Below are 19,181 nucleotides of genomic sequence, written 5' to 3' on the forward strand. Positions count from 1 at the left end.
CCAGAATAGGCAAAGAAATCCTAGGAAAGAACAACAGAGCTGGAGGTATCACAGTACCAGATTTTAAGACATACTACAAAGCTGCAGTAATCAAAACAGTATGATACTGGCATAAAAAATAAACTCATAAATCAATGGAACAGAATAGAAAGCCAGAAACAAACCCACGATTAAAATATGGGCATAATACCTGAATACCTATTTCTCCAAAGAAGACATAAAGATGGCCAACAGACACATGAAAAGATACTCAACATCAGTAATCATCAAGGAAATGCAAATCAAAACTACACTGATATCACTCTATACCTGTCAGAATGACTAAATAAAAAAACACAAGAAATAACAAGTGTTGCCAACCATGTGGAGAAAAAGGAACCCTCGTGCACTGTTGGGAATATAAAGTGGTGCAGCCACCCTGGAAAACAGTATGAAGGTTCCTCAAAAAATTAAAAACAGAAATACCATATGATCCAATAATTCCACTATTCGGGTAGAATACCCAAAGAAAACAAAAACTTTGGGTATTTACCCAAAAAAAACAAAACACTAGTTCAAAAAGATACATGCACCTTTATGTTTACTGCAACATTATTTACTATAGCCAAGATATAGAAGTAACCTAAGTGTCCATCAACAGACAAATGGATAAGGAAATGTGTATATATACAGTGGAATATTATTATGCAGCTATAAAACACGTGGGATTGTGCCATATAAGACAACATGGGTGGACCTGGAGGATATTATACAAAGTAAAATAAGTTGGACAAATGCCATATAATTCCACTCATAAGTAGAATCTAAAAAACAAACAATAACAACCAAATGAATAAACAAAAAACAGAATCAGACATATAAATACAGAGAACAAACTGATGGTTGCCAGAGGGAAGGTGCGGGCAGGGGGGTGGGGAGTTCGGCAAAATGAGTCAAGGGGAGGGAGGTACAAGCTTCCAGTTATGGAATGAGTAAGTCATAGGAATAAAAGGCACAGCATAAAGAATACGGTCAATGATAGCGTAATAACTACATAACAGGACAGATGGTAGCTACAGTTGTGGTGAAGAGGCAAATTTGTCATCACTAGGTTGTCTGTAACCTAACTAATCTAACATAACATTGTATGTCAACTATACTCAAATTTTTAAATGCTTCCTTTGTCTTCACTGTTAATGTTACCATATCTTTCAGTGGAATAAAATTTTTTCAGTCATTTCTTTCACGTTGTGCCATAGGATTACCACTGTGGTTATTATAGCTTAAAATAACATACACATCAAATCAAATGATCAATTCTGAGAGTAATATTCAAATTTTTGTTAAAAGAAACCTCTTAATGGGAGCCTTGAATGAGATCTGGGTTAACTCCTATTCACTAAGATGAGAAAACAAATCATCTACCATTCTGGCTACCTTTGAGTCTTAATCCATTCTTCGATGCTTTTAGCTCTTTCATTTTAAATCTCTTGCATTCCACATACTAATTTGTTACTTGATCCCTTTTTTAAGTTGAGCACTCTACTTCTATCCTACTTTTAAACTTCTAATCTTTTCTATGTAAGAATTCTTAGCTCAACTTTCTCTTTTAGCCTTCTATAGTTGTGATTCTTAAGGTTTCACAGTTTAAGCTGTTCTAATCTTCTTAGTCACCTTTTTAATTTTAATCATCTTTTATACTGTATCATATATATATATAAATATATGTAAATATATATGTAAGTCTGTACACACACCTTTTTTTTAATTTAAATAATGGAAAAAGCAGGAGTTATACTTTTCCAAAAGGCTTTCTTCCCCCCACTCTAGCCGTGCTATCCCTTCAATAGATTCCCAGCTCAGGACTAACTTTCCTCAATATTGGAGAACTCTCTGAAGACCACAGAAATCACTTTAAAAACTATACATATAATAAAATAACATTTGATATCTTTTATTGCCAATAAAGAGGTGCGTGTTTTAAAATCTTTGGAACCCAAGAAGTATTTAACTACTAAATTTGAGCCAAAAGGTGTCAAATGCTGGTCACATGCTTACTGAACGGCAAAAAGAAGGTTATATACAGGTAGAGGCTCTCAAGTCAATGTTTCTTCTTAATCTTGATAAGAAACCACAATGTGGGAACCTAACTATGAGAAAGCAAGGAACCAGTTCAGAAGCCAGGTTCCTGGCACCACTATTAAATCACTCAACTTTAAGTCTACTGATACAGATAAAACACAAGTTGCCTCCCCTTCCAAGAAGGATCAGGATTATTTCTCTATCAATTCTCTAGGCCTTCATTACGGAGGGAAAAAAGAAACTGGATGGGACAAGGGATATTTCAAGTAAGATTTAAAAGTAAAGGCAGCTGAACCCCTACTGAACAATTCTTTTAAAATGTCAGATCCCAAGGGGGCACCCTGGATGGCTCAGTCAGTTAAGCATCTAATTGTTGGTTTTGGCTCAGGTCATGATCTCACAGTCAGGCTCTGCAATGGAAGTGGAGCCTGCTTGAGATTCTCTTTCCTTCTCCTTCTGCCCTCCTGCCACACGCCATACACAGGCTAAATATTAGAGAGACAGTGGCACGTGAGCAGGGGAGGAGCAGAGAGAGAAAATCCCAAGCAGGCTCCATGCTGTCAGCATGGAGCCTGACTCAGGGCTCGATCTCATGAACCATGACCTGAGGTGAAACCAAGAATCAGACGCTTAACCACCTGAGCCACCCAGGCACCCCTTCTATCTTTTTTGAATGGGTGACTGATAAAATTTGAGTACTGTGCCTCTAATTCCCATTTCCCCCATACACCCTGTGATTTTTATTGGTTTTTACCCTTTTATCTGGCACAGTGATTTTAAGAAATGCATGTGTTTTGGGGTGTCTGGGTGGCTCAGTTGTTTGAGCGTCCGACTTTGGCTCAGGTCATGATCTCAAGGTTCATGGGTTCAAGTCCTACAATGGGCTCTGTGCTGACAGCTCTGAGCCTGGAGCCTGCTTTGGATTCTGCATCTCCCTCTCTCTCTGTCCCTCCCCAGCTTGTGCTGTTTTTCTCTCTCTCAAAAATAAACATTAAAAAAAGTTTTAAAAAATGCATGTGTTTCATTATAGCAGAACTGACTGTACCTTGAAAGGAGGAAGCACAGAATGCCCAGTAGTCTTACAATCAATCATAAGAGGAGTGCTACAGGTATCTACTATAGGTGACAACAATCTATTTTGATTTGGTTCTGTTAAATGAGATGTTAGGTTTCAACATACAGATTTACCCTAACAAGGTGCAAATGATAAATTTAGATTACAACAGATTGATGAGGACCATATGAAGCTGAGAATCTACAAAACTGTTTTCTAAGATCAGGCTTTTAGAGAGTGATATGCCAATTTCAAATGGTCAAATCAGGGCCCTGTAGTTAAAACAGTAACAGTAATGTTTCACTGTCTGCCTTTAACAGACCTTTGGTTTAGTGCCTTTAGAGCAGCTACAAATACTATACATTGCTTTGGTATGGTAATCTTAACTGTGACTGCAGCAATACAGTTGGTCAGGAAGTATACAACTAAAAGAGAGTTCCAATCTTTGGCATTTTGCTAAGCGTCCAAATCATTTCTCTAAGTATGCATTTGTCACATATGAATCATTCATATGAATGTGCATAAAAAAGTTTTTAGTGTGGAATTTTTGTTTGTTTTTTGTTTTGGAAAGAGAGAGAGAAAGACTGCACACACACATGGAAGAGGAGCAGAGAGGGGGGAGAGAGATAATCACACACAAGCAGGATCCACACTGTTGGTATAGACCTGACATGGGGCTCAAACCCATGAACCATGAGATCCGAAATCAAGAATCATAAGCTTAACTGACTGAGCCACCCAGGTGTCCCTACCCTGAATTTTTAAGTAATAGTACTATTTGTCTCTGATAAGCTTCTTAGAAGCTACCTGATAAAACTTCTTGTTCAGAGTCTTCCAACCATAAAATGAACAAAATTCTTGTGAATAACTATTTGGAGATACTTACTTTAATTTTATCTGCTAAAGCTGATGTTATGTGGATTTCTCTTTCTCCTTCATCATACATTTGAAAAATAAGATTATGCATAACATCGCCTGCTATCCAATTAACCTCATCCTGATGTTTGATCTGGATTGCCTTTTGTCCTTCCACACTGAATATCTGTAATCTCGCAACATGGCTACTAGGAAGCAACTTAATAGTCTTCTCCACGGGTGCCACATCTTTACAACTCTAGGAAAAGAGCACAGAAAGATATACTGAATGACATCTGCACTTTTTGAAAACCTATTTTTGGGCTTCAGTGGTGAGTGTTCTACATTGCTTAAGAATTTATGTCCAATATTATGGAAGATCATCTTATACACTGTTAATATCCGTAAGTTTTGGCATTAAGATCACACTATACCATTAATAATTCCTATTTTATACCATCAAGTTATAAATAATGACAGTGGCCACATTCTTAAAGCCAAAAACTAGCATATTTGGATTTAAAAAGATTCGCTCTCCCTTATTTGTAATCACATGACAGATTTGGTGACTATCGTCTATTAATAAGAATAAAAATGTGTGAAATTAGTAACTTCCCATAAAATCAGAAAATAGTTGCCATAAAATACACTATTTATATTGAAGCAATACATTGAATACATTGAATACACTGAAACTAAGTGAGTGAATAATGTTGTTTATAGCTAAATGAGAACTCTAGATGCCATGAAGGCTAAGCTAGCACATTTATATTATGGGCACAACAATTTTCCACATATCAGTACAGATAAACTGGATTACACTGATTTTAAAGGCATAAAAAATTAAAACATTACATTCATTATTTCATAATCTAGGTCATAGTGCATTCCACAGGACATACAAAATTCAAAGTAAGCCTAAGCCTAAAATACTTTTACAATCCTATTTAGCCCATTTCTCCTTCCTCATCCAGTTGTAGTCATTCCTATTAAAGCCCAATCAAATGAATGATGATATATATAAAATTCCTACCTTACAGAATTATCAGGGAAATAACAAATACAGCTCTACTATAAGCATATTGCATTTACTTGATTCAAACTCAAGAGTTACTGCCTTTGGATAACATTTTCTAATTGCATATCTGATCTAGATTCTTGGTCTTCTGCCTGCTGCTGTTCTACAGTATTTATGTAATTCCTATTGTTTGTTACTTTTTGCTCCCAAACCCAGATTCCTCCCAAACTCCAAGTCTCTTCTTCCTGATCGATTGCAAGATAGTAGGCTCAAAAGCCTGCTGCCCACATTACTGAATTTAAAAAACTGCGTAACAGTTATTTGAAGGTTATCAATATAATCAGCTTGTAAAGAAGAGGAATGAAGTAACGAGCCATCTCATTCTAGTGAAAACAACACAGTCGTATTTTACCCTTTTGTGACTCAAGATATGTTAATTGATGTATAATGAGTAGAAAAGCATCAGTTAATCAATTGGTTAGATTACTCATCATCTACAACACCAATAATGGAGAAATCACATTGAAATATTTAACTTAAGTATCTGTTGTCTCATTCTGCAACCTTAGGAGGTCAGTTGCTGGCCCTCTTCCAGGCTGGCTTCACCTACAGCCATGATGTATATCCATCCAGTAACAAGTATCCTATTAGTACATTACCACAAAACTCTACTTGAAAATAGTAACCATGTATTTATTTTTAAAATTATACATATGAATTATTTATATGTCCTTCACCGGTTGTTTACCAAACTTTCTAAGAAACAAGTGTTAACTATAAGAAACAAAAAAATAAAACTGACACATAAGTACATTTTAATAGAAGAAAAAATTAATTTTAGGAATATGTAATCAATAGCCTTAGATATTATAAAAGCTTTAATCAAAATTACTAATACAAAATGTTACTCACTATACCATTTCACATTGCCTTTTTCTTCACCTTAGCTAAAAGAACCACAAATACCTCATTTTTATGTGTCAAATATTAAAATATTATAAAGCTGTTAAAAATATTTGTATGAAAACAACATAATATCAATGAATAACAATAACAACTTACAGGTATTTCAATTTTTGCTTTCAGAGTCTGGTCTTTTTTAATGTTCTGCACTTGAATTGCAGATCCTGTTAAAATACTGGTTCCAGAACTGCTGCAGTCTACAACGTAGACTGGAAGGTTTGGAGCCCCGAAAAACTATTGAAAACATACAAAATAATTGTAAGACCCCAATCAAATGTACCAAATTATTCAAGAACTATTATTTAAATTTTCAAATAATTTTAAATACAGCTACTATTTCTGGCTATAAATTGGAAAAAGTGAAACAGAATTCACTGATACTCTAGACAACTGCTGAATGAAAAGAGTAATTTTCTATAATTCTAACTAAAATTTATGTCTTCTGAAACACCAACTTCCTCAACCACTATTCTTTTTTAAAATTTTACCTATTTGGGTTTTCCTTTTCTTTTTGTGCCTTTTTTTTTATTTTAACTTATTTTCATTTGTCTACCCATCCCTAACCCTGAAAGATCATTCTACCCATAAATTAAATACTTCATCTAAACTGAGGGGAATGGACCAAGAAAGGATGGGTCCATTTATAGACAAAACAAAAATGTTTTGTCTATAAAATTCTTTATGAAACTTGATACGGTTAACACCTTTACTGGCTTACAGATGCTGAAAGTATAGGCAATGAGATACCCACAAATTTCTCCATGGAATAATCATTAAAGGCCTAAATACAATTTAAGTCTCAGTATAAAGTAGGTACAAGAGACAGTCAAGTCCGCTGACTACCATAGGACTCAAAATAAAATCTACATATTCGTATAAAGTAGGTACAAGAGACAGTCAAGTCCGCTGACTACCATAGGACTCAAAATAAAATCTACATATTCTTCTTACCCTACAGTAACTTACCTTACAATGAACAATCAATTTTGGTTGTGTTGTTATATTGTCTGATTCATCCAGAACTTCTACCTGAAATGGGAAAGCTGTTCCATTTTCTATAACTAAAATTTCAGAATCAGGTTTCACTTTCAATCGATGAGGGGGACCTACCAGAAAATTACATAATGAAATATAGATTCAAGTTTCTAAGACTGAAATACTGAAACAACAACAACAACTTGTAACATTTCAAGTTTTAAGATCTTAAAAATGACAAGAAAAAAATAAGCAATATCCATGTTTAACCATTTCTATCCCCAAAATGTATAGATTCTATGAATGATCAGAGTTGTCTCAAGTATATATTTGAGGTCTAGACTTAGTTTTATGCAACAAGCTATAACACAACAACTAATGCTAGAAATTACCTACAGGTGTAAAACCTTAAAGAGATCCTGGAAAAAAAATATTCAAGAAGAATTTTAAAAAAATACTTTTACTCACTTTAACTTTACACAATGATTAGTTTCTCAAAAACATATTAAGAAAAAAACACATTTTAGGTTAACAGTATTCAAAGGATTAGTTTATGTAAAGATATAACCAGATAATTTACTTGTTTGTCCACTACTATGATGTTACAAGCAAGCTACAAGTTTCCTCTTAGATCAAAGAGGGTTCACACTACTGTACCAAGATGATTTGATGTGCTCCATAAACACTGATGTTTTTAAATACAATTTATGATAAATGCTGGTAACAAAAATTCACAAAGAACAGTTACGAAAAACACTAATGTTAGCAACATTATTTACTTTTTACTATGCCATGCAGTGTGTTAAGTTTTAAGCACTATTCTCATAATCTTCGCAATAATCTTAATGAAAAGGGCAATATATTATCCTCATTTTATAAATGAGAAAACTGGAATCCAGAGAGATTAAGTTACTTGTCCAGGTCACATGACTAGTAAGCAGCAGGCTCAGGTTTATGTTCTAAGTAATTTGAAACTTCTTGACCATTATCATCATACCATGCTACTTTTTACTTCACAATTTTCATTGTCAAATTCAAAAATAATGCCACACCATCTGGTTACTAAGGATTTCACTACTCAAATCTATACTTTTTAGCTAACCTCTAAAATAAAAGCATTGCAAGTGTTTATTTAGCGTTTAATATTTTTTTAAAAAGCGTGTGTGCATGCATGTAATCTCTACACTGAACACAGTGCGCAAACTTACAACCTTGATCAAGAGCCATATGCTCTTCCAAATGAGCCAGGCAGGTACTCCAACAATTTTATTCTTATACTTCTACCAATGTGCTAATTTAAACATCTTCATCAATTTATGCTTGAGGGAAGCATCAAACTATTTGAATTTGTACAAGGATGTAGCTAACATGTTTCTTTTCACATCCAAAAATGGTACAAAGTGGGGCACCTAGGTGGCTCAGTCGGTTGAACATCCAACTTCAGCTCAGGTCATGGCCTCACAGTTTGTGAGTTTATGCCCCGTGTCAGGCTCTGTGCTAACAAACAGCTCAGAGCCTGGAGCCTGCTTCAGATTCTGTGTCTTCCTCTCTCTCTCTCCCCCTCCCCTGCTCATGCTCTGCCTCTCATTGTCTCTCAAAAATAAATATATGTTAACAAAAATTTTTTTAAATAAATGGTACAGAGTCATGTGAACAAAGATATGATAATACTATTATTAATAAAACAGAGCTAAAACTGACATACCAATCACTATTGTAGGTATCTTACAAGCACATCTCACTTTGCACAGTACTGTGTTAGAACTCATATATATTGGAACTGTGTCCTCCATTCAGTTACCAAAAAATCTTGCAAAGTGAGGGTTGCCTATATTAACTCATTTAATCCTCCTAACAACCATGAGAAAGTAGATGTCTCATTTTATATTTGAGGAAACTGTGGTATAAGACAACTTCACCTAACTCATAAATTACAGAGCTTAGATTCAAACCCAGAAGGGCTAATACCAGAATGTATTATCTTGAACCTAGGACAGACTGCCCCTCAAATTAGCCAGCATTTCCTACCCTGTTACTTTAAGGTAACTTCATTATCAAGTTGCTAAATCATTATCAAAATAACAACATAAATTCATGAAAAACTTTTCTTTTTAAAAAACTGAAACAGGGGCTCCTGGGTGGCGCAGTCGGTTAAGCGTCCGGCTTCAGCCAGGTCACGATCTCGCGGACCGTGAGTTCGAGCCCCGCGTCAGGCTCTGGGCTGATGGCTCGGAGCCTGGAGCCTGTTTCTGATTCTGTGTCTCCTTCTCTCTCTGCCCCTCCCCCGTTCATGCTCTGTCTCTCTCTGTCCCAAAAATAAATAAAAAATGAAACATTTACAGTTATATCAGAAAAGATAAAGACAGGTCCGGCTCTAATATAAGCCTAATTAGTATATTTCTAAGAGTGGTTCCCTAATACGTTTTCAATATTCCCTTTCTCCCAATTACTTCAGAGCTTTAATAATGTCTTCCTAAAGGTTTTCCTTTTTTGTTCTATTAGTCATTTCTGTCAGTGATTTCACATTCAAATTATTTTCAAGACTTATACCATAACCAAACCAAAAACCATCTCATCATTGTATTTTATAATAGGAATATTATTTTAAAGGTGATTATTAGGAGTATTTCTTAAAACATTACCTGGTAGTAATCTAATTTTTAAAATCTGTGTGTCTTCTTTTAAACCCGGCAGAATAACCTTCAAATTAAAATTCTGTTGAAAAAAATTACTTTAATTAAATCCAAGTCCTAAATAGCTCAGTAGTTTATCATCTCAATTCTGACTTTTGCTTTTCATTTCCATAACATTACAGAAATCTATTCAGTAAATTTATACTAAAATTATCATTTATGTATGTAAGAAATAAAGGTCAAAAAAATTAACTTCTATTACTCCCTTAGAGATACCAGCTTCTTCTAATTCAAAAGGAGTAACTTTTGAATAATCAGAACCAAGATGGGGATTACAAAAAATACAGAAAATAGTGAAGTGTAAAATACCAAAAATCTAGAAATCTCTAAATGCAATGTAGTACTCTAGATTAGATCCTGGATTGAAACACTAGTTATTAGTAAAAACAAAACAAAAAAACTGGTAAAATGTGAATAAAGTTTACAGTTTTGTTACTAGTATTGTAGCAATGTTAATTTCTTAGAATGGATAAATGCTGACTATATAAGACTAATAAAGGAAACTAACTGGGTAAAGAGCATATGCAAACTATACTGTATTTCCAACTCTTCTGTAAATATAAAGTTATTTCAAAAAAGATTATAAAAACCTAGAAATCATTTTAGTTTTTTTAGTAAGCTTATCTTACTAAAGTCAAATTTCCCTGATTTTCAAGTTCTTCCAGAAAACTCTGAATTCCAAAAGATGTACAGAACTTGACCTTTAATTTGACTAAACAATACAGTATAGCATACAGTATTTAAAGACATTCACATGCTCTATTTTAAACACCATTTTGACAGAAAAATTTTAAATACATATTGTAAGCTAATGATGCAGTGAAAAAAGGCTATGTATTACTTGTTATTAGCCATAGTAATCCCTTTCGTCATGTAAATCTACTAGCTGCTTTACATACCTGATTGAAAAATTACCATATTGGAATTTGTGTTTTTTACTTTCCTAACCTTACCCCTTCTCAACCACTTTCCTTTAATCCAAATACCAAACCCAATACGTTCATAAATGTGAGCTAAAGTTTCTCATACTTTTGTGTTCTAAAAAGTTGGAAGAGAAAAAAGAAACATAGTACTGGGTCACTGTTGAAAAAATGACTTTGAATATTGGAAGACTGGAATGAATATGAAGACAGCTGCAAAATATCTAATTGACTGTTAAACAAAGGCAAACATGCTAGTTTTCCTTAGAGATGTAAAAGTTCAGTGAAATATTCCTAATTCTTAGGAACACCATATTGTCATCCTGTCACAAATATATGTTATCCAATTTGAAATTTTCCATTTCATTTCTATGACAAAAGAAATAAACATGTATTATAATATTTCAGTACAATGCTTACCTTGCCTTGACAAGAGTTTACAGGGCCCCTAGCTGTAACACCTCGAATTACACAATTTGGTCCTTTGGTTATTTCTTCATAATGCAAAGATAAACCACTGGAAAACATAAATTTTTTTTAACTTCCCCTCCATAACTCACCAAAGAAGCTACAAATGTGTTACTTGCTCATGTACCATTCTCATGTCTAATTCACTTTTCTAATAAAATATTATTTTAAAAAAATGGAGTAATTCAACCAAAGAAAATTCCCAAACACTTCTTTTATAAAGAAAAATGATCCGGGGCACCTGGGTGGCTCAGTCAGTTATGTGTCTGACTTCAGCTCAGGTCATGATTTCGCAGTTTGAGCATCAGGGGGTGCTAACAGCTCAGAGCCTGGAGGCTGCTTCAGATTCTGTGTCTCCCTCTCTCTGCCCCTCCCCTGCATGTGCTCTTTCTCAAAAATAAACATAAAATAAATGATCCATAAGTGATAGCACTGGGCCATACCCTATAAATGATAAATTATAAAATGTAAAACATCATTTATTGAATAAGATACAAAGCAGGAAATCAACAAATGCTAGACCAGGTCTAAGAAAAGGAAATATACAAATAGGCCACCTGTCCCTATTAGGGACATCTTCAGACTTTGCCATGTATTTTTTTTCAAATCTTTCACCTAGTGAGATGTTAGAAAATTTGTGGAATTATATACACACACACACACACGTATATATATTTTGAAGTTTATTTTGAGACAGAGAGAGAGAGCGTGCGCACATGAGCACAAGAGTGAACAGGGGAGGGGCACAGAGAGAGGGAGAGAGAGAATCCCAAGCTGGTTCCATGCTGTCAGCACAGAGACCAATGCAGGGCTCAATCCCACAATCCTGGGATCATGACCTGAGCCGGCAGCAAGAGCCAGACATTCAATCAACTGAGCCACCGAGGTGCCCCATCTGGCACTTATTAAACTGAATAGCAGTTTTAGATAAAGTCCAAATAATCAAGTATAGTCTTATGATGTAACTTTGTTAGAATATATACTGAGATTCCCTAAATCATCTTTGACCACATGTAGGTCCTTACGTTGTAAACATTTTACTCTTGTCAAGGGGTAAGGTGAAGGAAGAAAAGGAAAAGGCAGAAAAAAGCCTAAGTTTTCTGAAAAATGGAATTTAAACATTTACAGGTATTAGTGAGTAAGTTATAAAAATTAAATAACATGCCTTGTTCAAAAAAAGCTGTAAAGTGACATGTAAGATAAAATAGACTCCTTGGGAGAAATGGATATTAAACATACACATCTGCTTTCACTATCTCTTAAATCTCTACTTTGAGAACAAAAGGATTTCTTTTGTTTACTGTTAAAAGGCTAAGCAAAGGAAGGAAATGAAAAAGAGACAAGGACAATAAAACTCATCTCCTAGAATACAGGACTTAGTAGTCCCTCAAGAAAACTTAACCTTAAAGAAAAAAAAAAAAAAACGTAACCTTAAAATAGCAATGGAAAAGGCTAGAAAGCAAACTATGACCCAGAATTTCTATGTACAGCTCTGGGGATGGTAAGAGAAAGGTGGGAAAAAAAGATTGATGAAAATTTGGATCCCCAGATCTCCCCTCTTGGCCTGTGGCAGATGACTGGAAGATTAATCTCTCACAAGGCTAAAACAGAGAATCTCTACATGGGGGTGTGGGAGGGTAGATAAAGCAAAAGATAGGATAAAATACTAAAAAGTATAGAAGGAGTAATCCTGAATAAATGTATAAGGATGCTGAGACCTTCCCATCCCTATTCCCATCCCAGCCCTGTTCCTGGACTGGCTAGGAACCTGGACAGCCAAACCACTCCCCTCCAGGCAAGAGACAAAATATTTGAGAAAACTGCCTAGCCCAAGAAAAAGACCTGAAGATACTGACAACAGGATTTTCCCCCAATAAAGCATTACAGATATATCATCCTATAGTGGAGTTCATAGTCAACAGTTTCTCCCACATTCTGTTTCCTTATCTACACTTTAGTCATTCAGTTATAAGCAGAAAACCAAAGACTACCAGGTATCTGAAGAGATAAAAAATCAACAAACAAAAAGCAACTTGGAGAAACAGATTTTCTGTGCATATAAACCTAAAAAAAAAACAAACCATCATTTATCAATGAAAAAACGTATTACATTTACAAAACGAGATCTACAAAAAAAAAAAAAAAAATTTCAGGGAACCAAGAAAACTCTTGGAAATTAAAAATAAAGCAGAAAGGAGGATTGCCTGAGTGGTTCTGTTAAGCATCTGACTCTTGATTTTGGCTCAGATTATGATCTCAGGGTTCATGGGTTCAAACTCCACATCAGGCTCTGTGCTGACAGCATGGAGCCTGCTTGGGATTCTCTTTCTCCTCTCTCTCTCAAAATAAATAAATCTTTTTACCAAAAAAAAGCAGAAAGGAAAAATTCAATGGAAATGTTGTAAAGTTGAAAAAATCTGTCAGAAAGGAAAGCAGAAACACAAAAATAAGAAAAACAGAAAAATTGGGAAAATCAGAGAAGCAGTCCAGAATGTTCATTACCAAAACATAAGGTTACCAGAAAGAAAAAACAGTGATGATGGAAAGCAGACAAAAGTACTTCAAATAATGTAGAGACCTATGCAAAGATGTATTACTGTAAAATTTTGCCATGTTGAGAATTAAAAGTAGATCCTATAAGCTTTCAGAAAAAATACACAGAAAACACAAAAATGAAAGTAAAACTAAGTTTAAATTTATCAACAGCAGAAGCTAAAAAGCAAAAATAGAGCAATGCCTTCATAATTTTTTAATAATTTTTTAAATGTTTATTTTTGAGAGAGAGAGAGAGAAAGAGAGAGAACACAAGCAGGGAAGAGGCAGAGAGAGAGAGAGGGAGACACAGAATCCAAAACAGGCTCCAGGCTCTGAGCTGTCAGCACAGAGCCCAATGCGGGGCTCAAACTCACAAACCGTGAGATCATGACCTGAGCTGAAGTCAAACACTTAACCAACTGAGCCACCCAGGCGCCCCAATGCTTTCATAATTTTGAGGAAAATAGTGCCCAACTTTCAATACAATCAAGTAGAATAGAGACATTCTTGAGAAATAACTGTCTCTCACAGGTACTCCTTCGTAGGAACCTAGTGAAGGATGTGTTTCAGCAAGAGAAGCTTCTAAAAAACTGGAGAGCCATGAAAAAGTAAATGCTAAGTAAAAACCCGAAAGACAACTCTCTGCAGTGTACTCATCAAAAAAAGGTAAAAATCCCTATCTCCCAGTTTTCTGAGCCTAACTTCCAGTCAGCTGACTCCAAATTGCAAATCCTACAGCCAGTGGTAAACTTAGTTATTTCATCTTTAAAACATGAATATATAAGTTATAGCCACTTATCCACATAAAGGAATAAGGTTTTCTTCAGTCTTTGCAATCTCTTTATCCGATTGCCTATGATAATTATGACATTTTGGTTTAATGTTCAGTCAATAATGAAACTGTTTTCTCTTCTACCTTTATGAAGAAGTTTTCTAGGTTGAGGGGTAGGTTTTGTTTTTAATTTTATTTCCTCAACACAGAGGACAAAGGGAATTCCTAAGATGAAGGTGAAGGAAGATAACAGAATGTCAACTATAACAAGCATAAACACAATCAGTATAGACTTTAGCACATCACAAGCTCCAAGAGAGATGTCTCCAAAAATATGAAACTGATAGATTATCTATGCACTTAAAACATCTTAAGAGGATATGAGACAATTTGGCAGAGAGCATAGGGTTTAATTTGTAATAAATTTATCCAAGGAAAAAAGTAACAAAGTTGTACAATAAAGTGACTAGTATCTACATAATTGCAACACAGCAAGCACTAAATACCAATCAAGCCACAATATAAACTTTACTGAGGAATACAGGAATAGGAAGGAAGCTTATCTGTAACTGAAGTGGCAACAAGAGGATATCTTTATCTACAGCTGTAAATCAAGCAATAATGCCTACAACTGAAGAATGAAGAATAGCAATTCAAAATGTAGGTATGCAGCAGTAGTTACGAACAGATTCAAGTAAGAAAGTTGAAAATGGTTCTCTGAGAAGTGAGTTGTGGAATAGAGAGGGCAGAGAGAAAAGAAACTGCCCTTTTTTTAATAATAAGCCTTAACATACTATTTGATTCTTTAAATTATATGAATGATTTTTTTTAATTAATGTAACACTGAAAAAAAAAAAAAAGAAACCCACTCAGAAAATGGTCTTGGTTGAAGATAAATTCACATTTTTTTTTAGTAAGGATTTTTTTTTCACTAAGTTGAAAACTCCAAATATAAATATGCATGCACATGTGACAGAGAGTTCTTATGTAAGAATACCCTTATAAGGATAGGATAGAATTATAATCAATAATAGGTACCAAATAATGCACTAATATTTTCTATTTGTGACTAGAAGGGATATACTTTTAAGCGTTTTATTTTTAAACAAACACATTTAAGTGTTCAACTTTTCCATTACCATTTAATATTCAACTGAATGCAGTATGTCAAAAGACAAGCATCAGTTTTTGCACCTTAAGAGAACATAAAGCTAAAAAACTCATTTTGAGTATTTTTTATAACCATATATTGTTTTTCAAGAACTTAACCATGTGAGCTTCTAGAAGGCAAATACTATGTCCTTATTCACTTCCATATGTCTAGCTACAAATGCCTACAACATAGCACATGCTCAGATGATTACGAGTGAACGATTACAACACAAAGGGAAAAAAGTACAGAGACAAGAGAAGAAAACATACGTAAAAAGTGGGCTCAAAAAGACAAATTTGGCAGCTAATGCAAAAAAGAAACAATTAGTATTCATGCTCTTGAGAATGAACAAGACTTTCTCCCAAAGCACCTTAAAAAGAGAGAATGGAAAATAACATCCTCAATCATAGTTAAGTTTCTGATTTCTTATTGTAAGCCAATCACAACACTAAAGAACCATTACATAGAGGGAAATTCTAAGGAAAGACTCAAATTTCCAGGGAAACCATAAACTTTATGGCTATAGTTTAAAAAAAAAAACCCAAAACTGTATTACCAGGTTAAAAACCTTCTCGAGTAAGCAATAACACTAAGTTTAAGTAGCAATAACTTTCTTTCATACTTGCAGAATAAAATGGAGTAAGACAGAGCTATCACTTTCACTTGAACAACTTTAACAATAATTTGTCAAAACTAAAGCAATTTATAATGACACTGTAGTCACAAAGCATAGCCTGGGAGTAAATAAATCCCCCAGATATTATAAAATATACTATACACTCTAAATGATAAATCTAATGTTAAACATACACAAATAATTTAAGCTAAAAAAAAAAGACTAAATGCTTAGTAAATATGAAAAATCATATACAAAGTGATCCTTCAAATTACCTTGCTTCAAAAACTGGCTGAATATCATTTCCTAGTTGACTAGTATGACCAAATTCATCCTGAAACTCCAGAGGGATATTGAATGGGACTCCAACACGAAAAGGAGGATCCATAAGACCAAATGAAAACTTCTCTGGTTTACCCTCTTTAAAAAAAAAAAAAAAAAAAAAAAAGTAAACATGAGAAGCAAATTCATAGGTCAGAAACAGCCATATTTTATATACAGGATATTAAATTATGACAAAGATGGCATTTTAAATCTGTGAAAAACTTATATAAATTAAATCTAGTGTTTTTAAAAATTTATTTTTTCATTTTGAGAGACACTGTGAGGGGGGAGGAGACAGAGAGAGGGAGAGACAGAGACAGAGACAGAGAGAGAGAGAGAGAGAGACAGAGAATTCCAAGCAGGCTCTGTGCTGGAACTCGCGAACCATGAGATCATGACCCAAACCGAAACCAAGAGTCAGAAGCTCAACTGACTGAGCCATCCAGGCTCCCCTACATAAATTATACCTATAACCCTCATGGGAAGAGTCAGATCTTTATCTCACTATATAAATTCTACGAAATTATTAGAATATAATGAAGAAAAACTTTATAACCTTATCATAGGAGAAACTAAGGCAAAACACAATATCCCTCCTCGTCAGTGGTTAACTGTAGTGCGGAGGCAGATGATTCCACCTCTGACATAGTTTCAGAAGGTCAATAGTAGCCTAAAGCTACGTTACAATTCCTGCGTCATTCACCTCACTTCATCTCATCACATAGGCATTTTATCACCTCATCACACAGGCATTTTATCATCTCACATCAACACAAGAAGAGTGAGTAAAGTAGTATAAGATTTTTTTAAGAAAGAAAATTTCTATTACTGTATATTTTTATAAATGTTCTATTTCATTGTTACAACAATCTCTTAGTCTTATATAATCTCTTACTGCTCCTAAATTATAAATGATACTTTATTATAGGTAGGTATACATAGGAAAAAACAGTACATAATATGATTTGTTACTATCTGCAATTTCAAGGGATTCACTGGTGGTGGTATTGCAACATTTCTGCTGCACACAAGAGGGATTACTTTACTCAGGAGCTATGAAAGAATGTATTTAGCAAAATATATTTTATTAGTTATAATGAACAAAGTTAAAAGAGATGCTTTATATGAGAAAATATTTACAACATGTCCAACAAAGGTTTAAAATCCCGAATACATAAAAACCTCCTATAAACCAGCTGTTTTTTTTTTTTTAAACATCTATTTATTTGTGAGACAGAGAGAGACAGAGCATGAACGGGGGAGGGTCAGAGAGAGGGAGACACAGAACCTGAAACAGGCTCCAGACTCTGAGCTGTCAGCACAGAGCCTGATGCGGGGCTCAAACTCACGGACCGCGAGATCATGACCTGAGCCGAAGTCAGCCGCTTAACCGACTGAGCCACCCAGGCGCCCCACCAGCTGTTCTTAAAGTGTGGTCTCTAGTCTAATGGTTTCAGCCATCCCTTGGGAAATTATTAGAAAGGCATATTCTAGGGTTCACTCAAACCTACTGAGTCAGAAATTCTGGGAGTGATGCCCCGCAGTCTGTGTCTTAATAAGTTCTCCAGGTAATTAAAATACAAAGCCAAAATTTGAGAACCACAGCTTTAAACTATTAAAATGGGCACAGCAAACAAACAGGCTTTCACAGATGACACAGCCCAAGAAAGGCAAGAAGAGGTGCACAACCTAATAATTAAACAATTTAACCACCAAGTAGGATAAATACAGAGGTCAGCCAGGAATCGGCACAGGAAAACTAGAACTTTCATAGTCTGCTGGTGAGGGTACCTTGGCACAACCTTTAGGAAGGGCAATTTGACAGTAATGTATTTAAACATTAAGGCATATACGTATCAGTTTTGCAATTCTACTTTTTGGTGTCCACGCTACAGAACTTCTAGCACATGTACACAAAGCAGCATAAATTTTTTCCCATATAGAAACATGGTTTGTAATAGCCAAAAAAATAGGAAACAACCAATATGTTCATCAATAGAAAACTACTTCAACTATAGCATGTCCATCTATGGAATGTGTTCCACAGCTCTTAAAACAATGTGGTAGATCTGTACGTACACAAAGGAACAATTTCCATGGTGGCCCTATTGATTGATTAAAGAAGGTAAGGTGATCACAGGCACTTAAATCAGCTCTCTCCAAAAATCCCATAATAATGACACTACAGAGGTTTTATTCAGAGATTTTTTTTTTTTTTTTTACAGAGGTCTAAAACTACAAAAACAAAATATACAATAGCAATAGGTTTTGAAACTGGAGACCATATGGGTTCTCCATATGTCTTAAGTGTAACTGACTTAACGGAAAGACCCAAGAACATCAAACCCTCAATTATCAACAAAGCAAGCAGAGAACCAATCTAATTCACACTACAGGATACCCAAAAGTCTCAGGGATGGTATGTTGGAATGAAACCGGAATGAAAAAGACCTGCTGAAGTCTGTTTAAAGAAAGAGTTCCCCAAATCCCTACTCCTCAATACACAAAACCAGTCAATTGTCTTCCTCATCCCCACCAACAGATGGCTAATTCTCTGAGGAAGATAAAAGAGTAGGGTTAAGAAGTAAGGGATAAAGCACTATTAAATGTGTCACAGTCTGCTGAAAATAGCAAGTGAAAGATTAGATAGATGTGAGAACCCCAACAGTCTTCCCCAGCTTGCTCCCAAAATGCTGGCAGACAGGTATTTACCCACCTACCAAGGAGACTGGAAGGCTCTACTCTGGGGAATCTGAACAGTCAAAAAAAGAAAA

The 19,181-nt window shown here is 34.9% G+C and overlaps 1 protein-coding gene across 3 annotated transcripts in view; it reads right to left on the reverse strand.

Moving 5' to 3' along the window:
* Positions 1-19,181, reverse strand: part of SMCHD1 (structural maintenance of chromosomes flexible hinge domain containing 1) — a 152,799-nt gene that overhangs the window by 80,497 nt on the left and 53,121 nt on the right. For all 3 annotated transcript variants that reach the window (XM_027068601.2, XM_053206132.1, XM_053206131.1), the window contains 6 exons: positions 16,359-16,503; positions 10,960-11,056; positions 9,569-9,641; positions 6,918-7,057; positions 6,051-6,185; positions 4,002-4,229 (listed from right to left, as the gene is read on the reverse strand). In XM_027068601.2, the coding sequence (XP_026924402.1) occupies positions 4,002-4,229; positions 6,051-6,185; positions 6,918-7,057; positions 9,569-9,641; positions 10,960-11,056; positions 16,359-16,503 (818 nt within the window). The remainder of the gene's footprint in view (positions 1-4,001; positions 4,230-6,050; positions 6,186-6,917; positions 7,058-9,568; positions 9,642-10,959; positions 11,057-16,358; positions 16,504-19,181) is intronic.

The sequence above is a fragment of the Acinonyx jubatus genome, chromosome D3 (assembly GCF_027475565.1).
Source record: "Acinonyx jubatus isolate Ajub_Pintada_27869175 chromosome D3, VMU_Ajub_asm_v1.0, whole genome shotgun sequence".
NCBI lineage: Eukaryota > Metazoa > Chordata > Mammalia > Carnivora > Felidae > Acinonyx > Acinonyx jubatus.